The 11,939-nt window shown below is 45.1% G+C and overlaps 2 protein-coding genes across 6 annotated transcripts; one reads left to right on the plus strand and one right to left on the minus strand.

Moving 5' to 3' along the window:
• Positions 1–129: 129 nt before the first annotated feature.
• On the plus strand, positions 130–5,653 carry CUNH7orf25 (chromosome unknown C7orf25 homolog). Of its 4 annotated transcripts, none has more exons than XM_006020433.3 (2): positions 130–285; positions 4,046–5,653. In XM_006020433.3, exon 2 carries the CDS (start codon positions 4,062–4,064, stop codon positions 5,328–5,330), a length of 1,269 nt encoding a protein of 422 aa, XP_006020495.1. In that variant the 5' UTR covers positions 130–285; positions 4,046–4,061; the 3' UTR covers positions 5,331–5,653. The 4 variants fall into 4 exon arrangements, with proteins under 4 accessions (XP_006020495.1, XP_006020492.1, XP_006020494.1 ...); XM_006020430.3 differs by having other exon boundaries at positions 147–314; XM_006020432.3 differs by lacking the exon at positions 130–285 and adding an exon at positions 532–655.
• Positions 5,654–6,983: 1,330 nt separating this feature from the next.
• LOC102377478 (testis-expressed protein 29-like) lies at positions 6,984–10,939 on the minus strand. Of its 2 annotated transcripts, none has more exons than XR_323435.3 (3): positions 10,657–10,939; positions 9,378–9,704; positions 6,984–7,994 (listed from the first exon to the last, which is right to left on the minus strand). XR_323435.3 is itself a non-coding variant. In XM_006020434.1 (3 exons), coding segments are annotated over exons 1-3 (399 nt in total). In that variant the 5' UTR covers positions 10,064–10,187; the 3' UTR covers positions 6,984–7,992. The 2 variants fall into 2 exon arrangements, 1 of the variants encoding a protein (XP_006020496.1); XM_006020434.1 differs by lacking the exon at positions 10,657–10,939 and adding an exon at positions 9,994–10,187.
• Positions 10,940–11,939: the final 1,000 nt, after the last annotated feature.

Raw genomic sequence — 11,939 nt, forward strand, 5'->3', positions numbered from 1 at the left:
CGCCGTACCCGTGGCAGGTGGGGGCGGGCGAGGCCGGGGGCGGTCCGGTGCAGAGCTCGGGGGAGACGGCGCGGGCGAGCGCCCTCCCAGCCCTTGTCCTGAGCGCAATCACCCGCGCTCGGCCACCCCCACGTGACCCGGCCGAGGAGGCGCTCCCGGGGCTGGGCGAGACGACGTCAGGGGGCGCTGCAGGCCTGGCCTGGAAGTCTCGCGAGAGCCCGAGCGCGCGGCGGGTGACGTAAAGCTGCCGCGGCGCGCGCAGAGCCCTGTGGTTGCCCGGGAGCAGTGAGTAGTTCCCCGCGCCTCCCCGTACGGTATGTGCTGTCCGCCTCCGGTGAGCCCGCCGCGCCCGGCCGTGCGTGCTGTAGCCGCCGGCTGCGCCTGGGGCCCGCTCGGCGGGGCTGGCGGAAGGGCGTTTTTGCCCGCACTTGAGATGGCAGTTCCACTTCCTTCATCCTACTCTCCCGCCGCCATCTTGGGGCCACGTGACCTTCGCAGGCCGCGGCGCGGTAGTAGCTGGTGGGACTCGTTTGTGCCGCGGGGTGGAGGGGCGGGGTCGTTCCCTCCGGCTACGGGCCGCGCTGGGTCCTGCTGCCCGCCGGGTCCCCAGCCGGCCTCGGCCATGCTGCAGGGACCAAGGCACGGGGGAAGCCGGGTTAGTGCATGGGCGGGGGGTATGCGCGCACATACTCGCCTACCTTTCACCTATACTCAGCCCCACCCCTAGATACACATGCACACACCACCCCCTATATGCCCCCCCACTCCTACACACTCACACACAGGCTCCTACACCTACCCCGCTACATACACTCCTAATGCGCGCACACACCTGCTTGCACCTACCCCCTACACATGCCCCCACACACCTACCCCACTGTACCCTGCTCCCCACATGCACACCTGGTTCCCTCCATAGCCCCTGTGGTGCTGCAGGTGTGACGTGTGCTCATCTTTCCCTGTGTGAAGCCCTTCTGTTCGGCAGGGGCAGGTGTGGGGGAACAGCTTCATGGCTCTGACAGCCTAGACCCAAATCTGGTCTTTGTTGTAGGAAATACCCATCCCAGACCAGCACTCCTATTCCCACTCATGCCTGTAACAGCAGCAAGACTGTCCTATTGACTTGTTCCCTGAGGGCTCTGCCACGCATTCAAATTAAAGCTGGATAGAAACCAGCTATAGAGTTGCCACACATTTTCAAGCACTAACTTTCTAGCTGGTTGGTTTTTTTTATAGCTGGATAGTCCTTTTTGTGGTGTGACAGTTACTTTGCATGTGTGGTCAGTTTAAATTTATTGCACAGTTAATCAGTTAATTGCATAAAATATGTAACATGTAGCAGGAGCCTTGTATGCAGCCTGAGACATTGTGTGAAAGTGGCTTTAAGAGCTGATGGCCTTAGTGTCTGGTCTGAATAGTGTGGACCTACCTTGTCCAGCTGTGATAGACAGCTCCCCTTCAAGAGCAAGTTACCACTGTCCCACTAACTACTAGGATGGTTTAGTCAGGGATGATCCTGCCCTGAGCAGGGGGCTGGCCTAGATGATCCAGCCCTGCTTTCCCCACGATCCCTCAAAGCTAGTGCATGGGTACGGAGCTGGCTGTTTCTGCCAGGTGATCTGTTGGTTAGACCTTCCCCTTGGAAGAGGATGAAATGGATTGCTGAATGCACTTAACTCTTTTCCCCTTTATTATGATTTAGGTGCTTGTTTCAGTCAGTTCAATTAACCTGGTGCAGAACAGAGTGCCCACCAATCTGTTTTACATCTGGATAATGTGAGACACTGAGTGTCAGTCTCTCGAGAGGATTACGGTTAGAAGCAGTGTTGAGAGGTGCTGGGCTTGGGGATGTTTGCATTTGCTAAAAAGCATTGAAAAATTGTGGTTTTTTTTTAGTAAGGTTGGAGAAAGGCTTTGCAAATGTGGCTGGGAAAGGCATTGGGCATGGAGGGCTGCCAGCAAGTATGAAGAAAGTAAGGTGCAACAGTGCTAAAAGGACATGAAAGGAGTAGTGTGACAGACATCTTTTCCTAAACAGTGAAGGAACAGAGAGGGGAATGTGAAGAAAATGCTAGTTGTGGAGAGTGCTGGGTAGGATATAAGGAGCTTACATTTGATTTGCTGGCCAGCAGAGACCCAGTACATGTCTCAGGAACATATGAATATGATCTAAAAAACTTGGTGGAAGAGTGGTGGATTTCTTCAGTGTGGTAGTGTAGCAGAAAAATTGTGTGTGGTCTGTTTTGAACATAGTAAAGAGCCTGAAGAGATTTAGTTGACTTTGATGGTGGAACAGGTACAGCTTAATGTGGTAAAGTGAAATGGAAGATTTTGGGTAGAGATTGCAACTATTAGTAAATCCTAGTGGTTTAAGTCTTGTCTCACATGCATCATAGGAAGGATCAAAGGTTTAACAAATCTGGGATCAAAACTGGTACTAGCTCAGGGTTATCCAATTGGTGGCTTGTGAGGGGTTAACATGCAGCCCCAGGACTCTCATCTGGTGGCCGCTGCCCTTATTACTTTGGCTGCAGCAGCAAGTGGGGTCTTTGGGCTCCCCTTCCCTCCCCTTGCTTCAGCTGTATGCCTCCAGCCAAGGAGACGGGGCTTCATGCTGTGGCGCAGGCTGCCGTGCCAGGTAGCTCAGGATGCTTGTGTGGCACAGTGCCAAGTTGAGGTGGGCTGCTGTGCCATGTGGGGGAGTGCCTTCTGTGTACTGTACGTGCATGGATTGTGCTGGCTGAGGGGTATCAGTAGCCGGGGCCGAGCACCTCTGCTAGTGCTGCTTCTATAGTATATGGTCCGTGGGGGATGTGGCCCTCAGCTGCTTTGAAGTTGGACAGTCCTGCACTAGGACATCCATTTAAAACAGAGTTGCTGAACATTTTGGCCCCGTGGACCAGATGAATGGGCTAGGCTGGTCTGTGGACTGGATGGAGCCCTGTGTATTGGGATTGAGCCTTGGGGCCTGACACAGCCCCCCCTCCTGCCCCTGTGCACTGGGATTCATGCCTGGGGGCCTGGCACCGCACCTATATGCTTGGATTGGGTCACAGTGGTCTGAGATCTTTGTCACCAATACCAGCTCTTTTGACCTTGTATGCACTAACTTAGTTAAAAATCATAGCAGCAGGTGTATATGTGCGTATACTATATGTTGCTCCTGTAGGTAAAATTGGGATAGCATTGGGCACTTCTCTTTCCTTAGTCTACCCACATTGACTAACCAGTCCACTTCACACTGTTGTGAAGTAGGCAGTTTGAGAGAATATTAGCTGGGAAATGACTTTCCTGATGTCATGTGGTGACTCTGTAGTAGTGACTCTGCAGCAGGCTCAGGTTAGAGTGAAGGAGTTCCTGGATCCCCTCGGCTTGTTCTCAGGCCACCCAGATTCTGTGCAGCTTCCTAGGGTTTGGAACTTCCTGGGATAAAAGGTCAGTCATGCAGCAGTCTTCAGGCTCGTGCATTTAACCAGTAGGAAACAGTTCTACAAGGTAACTGGGAAACTCCTAAAGATAGGGACCTGTTATGAAAGTGTTGTAAAACTCCTACCATGCTATGCTAACAATTTTAAAAGGTGACTTTGGGCCTTATGGTATGTAAGTCTTGCAAAAGGAGATAGAGTTTTTTTTTTTCTTGCAACATAACAGGGTTCCTATTTTTAGCGAGATATGTTTGAGTAAGTGTGAGTAAGTTCAGAAGGAGGGCTGAGGTTTCCCTCACCTGTTCAAAAGTGATTGATGTTAAGAATTCAAACTGGAAGAACATGGAATCACAAGAAACCCTCTTTGAAGAGGCTTGCCTTTTCTGTGTGTTCCCTTACTGAAAATTGGGCTCCTTCAAGGTGTTTCAAATCAGGTGCTCAAGCCTTTCTAAATTTTTTTTTAAATCTTGGCTGTTGTGGCAAGTTCCTATTGTTCATGTTTTGGGAATAGTTGTAGTCCTTGCATGGAATCCAATGCAAAAACTCTGACACACAGTATTGGAAAAAACTCTTTATCACTGAACTAGTAATATTTATCCTGTCTTTCTTTCCTTTGCTAGGAATAATGTTACCAACATGTCTCTGCATTCGCTGCTTTGTGACAGAATCTCTGTTGCTAAGGAATTAATAAAAAGAGCAGAAGCCCTTTCCAGGTCATACAAAGGAGGTATAGAAGGTGGAGCAAAGCTCTGCAGCAAACTGAAGGCCGAATTAAAATTCTTGCTCAAGGTAGAAGCAGGAAAGGTGGCCATTAAGGAATCCCATCTACAGAGCACAAATCTCACGCACCTCCAAGCCATTATTGAGTCGGCAGAGAACCTGGAAGATGTCGTCAGTATTCTCCACGTCTTTGCCTATGAAGACAAGTTTGGTGAAAAGCAGATGCTGGTGGTAGATGTTGTTGCAAATGGCGGTCACACCTGGGTGAAAGCAATTGGTCGAAAAGCTGAAGCTCTGCACAACATTTGGCTGGGCAGGGGCCAATATGGCGACAAAAGCATTATTGAACAGGCAGAGGATTTCCTGCAAGCCAGCCGCCAGCAACCAGTTCAGTACAGCAACCCGCATATTATCTTTGCTTTTTACAACAGTGTGTCCAGTCCTATGGCAGAGAGGCTCAAAGAAATGGGTATATCTGTGCGGGGAGACATAGTTGCTGTTAATTCTTTGGTAGAAACCTCAAATGAAAACAGACACTTAAGTGCCAGTGAATCTGATGAAGAAAGCCCTGAGCTGCTGCAGGTGACCAGTGTAGATCGAGAGAACTTAGTAGCCAGCATTGCTTTTCCTACAGCGATCAAAGTAGATGTGTGCAATAGGGTTAATTTGGACATCACCACTTTAATTACCTATGTATCTGCGCTTAGCTATGGTGGCTGCTATTTCATCTTTAGAGAGAAGGTGTTAACAGAGCAGGCAGCACAGGAAAGGAAAGAGGGAGTCCTGCCTCAGCTGGAGGATTTCATGAAAGGAAAGGAGCTGTTTGCTTGTGAATCTGCAGTCAAAGATTTTCAATCCATCTTGGAAACTTTAGGTGGACCAGGGGAGAAAGAACGAGCCATGTTGCTAATTAGGAGAGTTAACGTGGTGCCAGACCAGCCATCTGATCGTGCCTTAAGACTAGTGGCTAGTTCTAAAATCAATAGCCGCTCACTAACCATCTTTGGGACAGGAGACACTTTAAAAGCCATCACAGTGACCGCGAACAGCGGTTTTGTTAGGGCAGCAGCTAATCAAGGAGTCAAGTTTAGTGTATTTATCCATCAGCCAAGAGCACTGACAGAAAGCAAGGAGTCTGTTGCCACACCTTTACCAAAGAATTGTACAGCAGGTTGTGGGCTTTGACGAAGCCACCTAATTAATTATGGTCTTTAAGATAAATGATTTATGCTGGTGGGTGTATTTTCTGTTACAATAGCTGATTAAACCTGCTGCAGGAAGAAGCTATGAAGTAGAACTGTTAAAACAATACACTTTTTTTTCATGTGCATCAGTCAGAATATTAACTGTAATTGCTTGAGAAATACAGTTCCTTAAAGGACTTGTATCCTCTATAAATGTAATTTTTGTTTTCAATTCAATAGGTCTAATTTATTCACTAGGATAATGGCATTTCAATGAAGAATGTTAACTGTGTTCTACCTTATTAAAATATTCAGTTTAAAGCATTGTGTACTTGAGTGTGTAATTGTCTTTTTGCCTTGCAACATTCTCATCATCTTTTGAAAGACCAGTTTCAAGCTGAAGCTTTAACGGGCGTTTAAAATTATCACCATAAAGCTTACATTAATAGGATAGATTACAAGGGGACAGCATTTCTTTGCCTGTTGATTCAAGTGTGCCTCCTAGAAAAACTTGCCTGTATTGAACGTCTCTGTAACTTACCTGCTGGCTGTGTGTTCAAAATGCTGTTTTCCCCCACTCTCCACCTTCCCCTGATTACTCACTCTGAAACATTTAGGGGTGACATTCACCCCACTCAGTGGAGGGTAACCTGTTCTGGTCTGTACTCGTGCAAAATTCATGCCAGATGAACTGCAACAGTATGTAAGTTTTGGAGTCCTGATGCATCATCATGTGAGGGTTTAAGCCATTTCAAGTTCAAGTATTTTTTTTAATACAGTTGTTTGGTGTTTGAATGACATCCACATCCGCTGCCTGCACTCATGTTTCCATCCATCATGCATGCAATAGATGAAGAAAATGTGAGGGAGCTCTTGAAATGCTCTGTATGCCCCCAAGACATTCAAGCAACTTTGAGTCCTTTTTATTACTTCATATGTCTTCACATTGATTTGCTGCCATAAACAAATTGACGCAAGACTTTAGGCCCATTTCCCTTTCAGCAGTTTTCTAGTTTGGCAAAACAAAAATGCATTTTTCATTGGTTGAAAGTATATTACAAAGTATAGTTCGACATAAAATGGGTTGGGGCTAAAAAAATGTTGTTATTGTAATAATCCGTGCTTCTGAATTACCTTCTAGTGAAGGATTTCAGTGATTCACATGTATTAAAGGCTCAGAATAGCTGGGCTGGGGTAGGGAAGTAGTAGCACTATGACTTTTACAGATGAGGGACTGGAAGATTGAAATTAAATGAGGGTTACATACCTGGTACTACTAGCCAGGGCTTCTGGCTCCTAGTCACCTCTGAGCATATGGGGCTGTTCTGTCTGACCTGTCATAAGCAGTTGGAGGATGTGAGGACAGTGAAAACTCTTTGTTGCTTCACTGCAAATGCACCTTATATGCGAAACCTGTCATCTGTTCATCTAGGAAGTGGTTATTCTTAAACCAAGATTCAACAGAGCATTGTGGAACATTTTGTTCTTCAGGTTGTCCTTTCTGTGTGCATTGTTTTATTGCATGTGATTGTAAGGACCTGGAGTCATCTCTGTTCTAGACAGCACTGAGCTTACTCCTGTGCTGGCTTATTAAGAAATCATTTTAAGTTTGCAGATTTACCTAAAATGTTAAATTGGATGCTGTCAGGGCTGGGTCTTACGCATATTTACTCATCTTCCTGTTTTTAATAACCCATCTGAAGTCTCACTCAGAAGTAATTTTCCCTTCCCTCTACCTGCCTGTTGTTTGGGGTTTTTTTTTAACCTGTACTTCAGGAGATATTATTTCTGATGTTTGCTCACTACTTGGTTTGGAATTCTGAATAAGAAAACAAAAGGTATTTCTGCATAGCATGTCTGTGCTTGGCAATAATTGGCATTCTTGTAGGTAAAGAGGTTAAAAAAAGGAGTCAACATTTCATACTATTGTTGGTCACCATGGAAAGACAATGTGGGAAACTCCTGTGTCACTGTTTGTTCTGTAAGTAGCTTTTAGCTACTGTACTGCAGTTTCCAGGCCAACATTCCTGTATCAGAATGTCATGTTCAGGAATGGAGGGAGCTTGAACTCTCCAGAACTGAGTATGAGAATAGGAAGTGTGGCTCTAGGGTCACTGCTGGGGCTTATGTGAAGGTATTCACACATACCCATATCCACCCACCCACCCTCTCCTTCCAGCTCAGCGCATGGGCTTGTTCATAGATTAACAATAAATAGTACTTGGAGTCACTTTGTGTGGAAAGTTAGAAAAAAACCTAACTAGTTTTAGCAAATGATTGGATAGAAGTTTTGACAATAACAAGACACGCTACCCTAATGACATTTTTATGCATGTAAGTATGTGTTTATTACTGTTATGCAAGGAGAACAAGACTACCAGCAGGGAATGATGAACTTGCAAGGGAAGGGAAGTGTTGCAGTACAAATGCTACACATCAGCCCTCATTTGTCTAACCAGTCAGAATTAAATAAAATTATAACAGAATACATGGGAAGGGATTAAGTGATTGTGTTGAAACCCAAACAGGTGTGGCTAACTTTCTATGAGCTGTAGCTTCTACAAGTATATTGAATTTAGCTTTGACATGCCATCATCTAGAATTTTTCTTCCAGGAAGCTGAAGTTGTCGGGAAGGGATGGTTATACTCTGCTGATGAGGTTATTCTAGAAGTAAAAACAAAAGGTTGAATGAGAAAATATTCCACTGAATGGCAGGAGCTGAAGATTGAGCCCATACCCTTCACTATGAGACTGTTGCAGTTTGTAGCCTGGTTCCTCTTAACATAGTTTCCAGTTCTATGAACAGCACTGTAGAAATGGGGCCATTTCTTGAATGAGGGAGAGATTTCATTTGTCATTTGACCAAGTGAAAATACTTGCATTTATGAAGTCCTGTGGGGTTTCCAGTATGCACAAGGCCACATTATGTACTTAAGGCTGTGTTTCTCAACTTTTTTAGACTCCCAGACGCCCCTCATTAGACTCATGGTATCCCTTGGGAAGTGACAACTCTTGGCGCTCACTTGTTTCTTGACTACACAAAAATAATGGAGCAATTCTTCTGTTACAAAGAACTCAGGAAGACCATAACGGGTCAGCATATTTTTGACACAATCTGAAATCTCTTTGTTTATCTTGCGACTCAAGTAGGTGTTTGAACATCTAACAGTACTGATATTGCATATCATCCCATGGTACCCTTGAAAAGATCTTGCCACGGTACCTGGGTTAAGAATAACTGAATTATGCAATCCTAGTTGATCCCTCCTCCCGCAAAAGACTGGTAATCAATTATTCCATCCTAGCAGGATGATAGATAGAGTTGACTGGGCTGGGATTTGAATATGTTGGTCCAAGCAGGCTAGGTATTTCCTTCCCCCATGAGTTGGGGATTTATAGAGATTTTGGCTTGCATTATGATATTGGCAGCATCCTCCTTTGGCAATTCAGCTCCAGTGAAACAAAAGGATATGATGTGCCTGTCTGTCTGTAAAAGTGGGGGCCAGATCCCACCTGTCTAAGGGAATAATAATCAGGGAAATTGTGAACTCTAATTCACAGAATTTTCAGTTTCTCGCACAGGGTTTTCTCTGCACAGAGGATGATTCGAGCCTCGCAGCTGAGGTTCTCTGGACAATTCAGCAGAATCTGTGCTGTCCTCTGTAACAGCACCGCTCAAGAATCTCTGTAAATGCAATAATCTGGACCAGCCTTCTACTATAGCAACTTAATCCACTACAGAAGCAGCTCTACTGGGCATGGGAGTTTCACTGTTGCTCACATTTAGCTGGAAGTAGACAGACTTCAGCTTAGACAAGAAAATGGGGGGAGGTTAGCCTTCCTGCTAATACCTAGCTGGTGAATTGGTGGAGGGGTTGCTTGACATCTGATGGTCCTGTCCAATACAAGTATTCAGGTTAGGGGGATGGAGAAGTGCTCTGGGTATATATTGTTCTTCCATGGGCAAGACATGAGGACTTACAGGTAAAAAAGGAAAGAAAGTGGGGAATAACAGCACAGGGGAAACAAAAGGAGGAATTCACTTACAGGGTAGTTCCGTGTTTGGCTCCGTACTTGGTTCTACACTTGGGTTTCTGGTCGACTCTGTAATTGGATCTGGGCCGGGTTCTCCACTGGACTCCTTACTTTCTTCAATGCAGGGATCTCCACTGAGCTCTTCATTTTCTTTGTGGTTGGGCTCAGTGCTTGGTTCCACACTTGACGTGGAGCTTGGCTCCGAGCTGGGCCCCGTGGCTGGCCCTGTGGCTGGCCCCATGCTGGGCTCCATGGCTGGCCCCATGCTGGGCTCCGTGGCTGGTCCCATGCTCTGTGCTTCTATGCTTGATCCTGTAGATAGAGGGGTAACAAATGCCTCTGAGGAAAAAAAAAATAAGAGAAGGACTGGGTTACTTACTGTGGTACCGGCACATGGATTTAATTTCCTACTTGTAAGCTACCAAATTTGAAAATTGTGTCCAGTGATTCCAGGTACAAGTTTTCTCATGGAAAATAACCATGACAACTAGAGAAAGAAAGATCCTGGGCATAGCCAATCCCTGAATACCAATCCACTCTATTGAAGTGAACAGAATTACACCTGGGTTTGATTCCACTTGCAAAACAAGCTTCCTGCATCTGTGTTGCCTCAGTGGGTTTGACTTACCTTGCACTTTTATCAGATTGACCAGAATCATAGCCAACAGTGTGGAAAAGATCAACCTCTTTCTCAGCATGGTTGAGCCAGTACCTTACATAAAGCACGTGTGTCAGGAAGCAAAAGAAGAGTATGCAGTTTCCACCCAAAGGGCGATCTGGCTGTATTTAAAGCAAACCCCTGGGCTCAGCCCACTTCAAATCTTCCTGAAAACAGCAGATTGCAAACTGGCCTGATGACATGCTCAAAGATGAATCTGTGGTTGTTGAGGGCTGCTGGATTCTCATTAGTCAGTTGCCACACACCACCACTGAGAGCGATAACCTTTAGCACAAACTATGGAGGCCAATTGCAGGCTGATGAGAGTGGCAGTCATGGAAAAGGCCATGAACTATAGCAACACCAATAATGATGTCACCAGATGTGCTTCTGGCACTATTGGTTTCTCAAGACAAATTTTTAAGTTAGCTTCCACTGAGGAATTTGAAAATCCCGATACAACTCTTGACAAACAGAAAGTGCCTCAGGCAGCTGGAGATAGGGTGAGGGTCAGCCTGCTGTTTTTACCATGTCATAAGGAATGCATTTGAATAGTAAGAATAGTAACATTGCAGCCAAAAAGCTGGGATGGATATTTAATTGGAAACCCTCTTTTCAGTTATTACAACTTACATTCAAGCACCCCAGGACTGCTATATTCCACACTGTATCTCAGCTCAAAGGTAAATGCATTTGGAGTATCCGATTTATGTCAGCAAGCTGAAACACCTATTCTGCATGACTTTGTTGGTTGAAGGTAACTATATAACTGATATAACTCTAGGTATACAAAAAGGGATCCTCTGGTATAGACTCTAGTGGCCATTTACCCATCTCTGCTCACAAGATAGAGTCAGGGCCAAGAAACCTGTATTTGCTGTAGCAAATTCCCAGCTGCCGTGTTGGCTGTTTAGGCTCTTAGTAGCCAACGTAAACTAAAGCAGCGTGGAAGTCTGCTCCTTTTATTTAAATACTGTTATTGGAACAGCTGTGGGCCTAATGCTGATTAGAAAAAGAAATAGCAGTGTCACACCAGTGTAAATTTACTGTGAGGTGATTCAGACTCACACTCATTAACTTTGGGATGTTCTGATCTTTATACCTCTGAAACCTTTCCTTAATATTGCATCAACCTAGTTTCTCAGCACTGAATTTCTGTCAAGTTGCCTCCATCTCAGGGGCTTGCCTTAGGCATTATTCTTGTAATCATGCTTTTGTGTGCAAGACAGATTTTTTTTTTTGGTTTGCAGTGAAAAGAAGCTGATGTTCATTAACATCTACAGCTGTACAGTTTCTACTATAGCTTCCTCCACTGTTACTAGTTTCAACCTAAGGTTGATTTAACCTCTATAAAATTGTGAATGGATTATTAAGATTGCTTGATCAAGATTGTGGGTGTATAGAGTATCAATATAATGCACAGGCCAAGAATATTTATATAACTGACTCTTATGAGTGTGACTGTGAATCCCAATGTCAGTCTTTACATTTTCTGAGTGAAATGCACTACAATCCTATTATAATAATCCCCCATGGAACCAGGAGAAAGTTCATTAACAGAGGGTGCTTGCTATAACAGGGTTAATCTATTCACGGCATCATCAAAACTGCAACAATTGGTTCCTCCTGCTGGGATTATTAAAAGGAGGGGTTTGTTCCAAACAGGGTTTGATACAATGAGGTTCTACTGTATTTCTTTTAGGGAGGAATTAATTGAAACAGTGCAGAAAAAAGAAGGTAGGATATACCGATAGGGTTCATTGAGCTGAATTAGATTCAGCTCCAGTAAGATTACTGGTTTCTCATATTTTTTTGCTTGGGTGGGTGAGTGAGGTGCAGTTCCTCTGTGTGCAGATTACTGAGCCCCTCAGAATTTGATTTATCTGGATATTTGCAAGCGTTGGACATGTCAGCAG

The sequence above is a fragment of the Alligator sinensis genome, unplaced genomic scaffold (genome assembly GCF_000455745.1).
Source record: "Alligator sinensis unplaced genomic scaffold, ASM45574v1 scaffold254_1, whole genome shotgun sequence".
Taxonomy (NCBI): Eukaryota; Metazoa; Chordata; order Crocodylia; family Alligatoridae; genus Alligator; species Alligator sinensis.

Excerpts from the sequence above, each read along its gene's own strand:
- CUNH7orf25 (XM_006020433.3), top strand. The coding sequence starts at position 4,062 with ATGTCTCTGCATTCGCTGCTTTGTGACAGAATCTCTGTTGCTAAGGAA.
- LOC102377478 (XM_006020434.1), bottom strand. The coding sequence starts at position 10,063 with ATGCTGAGAAAGAGGTTGATCTTTTCCACACTGTTGGCTATGATTCTG. Across the intron at positions 9,705-9,993 it reads CAATCTGATAAAAGTGCAAG|AGGCATTTGTTACCCCTCTA; the intron begins GTAAGTCAAACC and ends TTTTTTCCTCAG.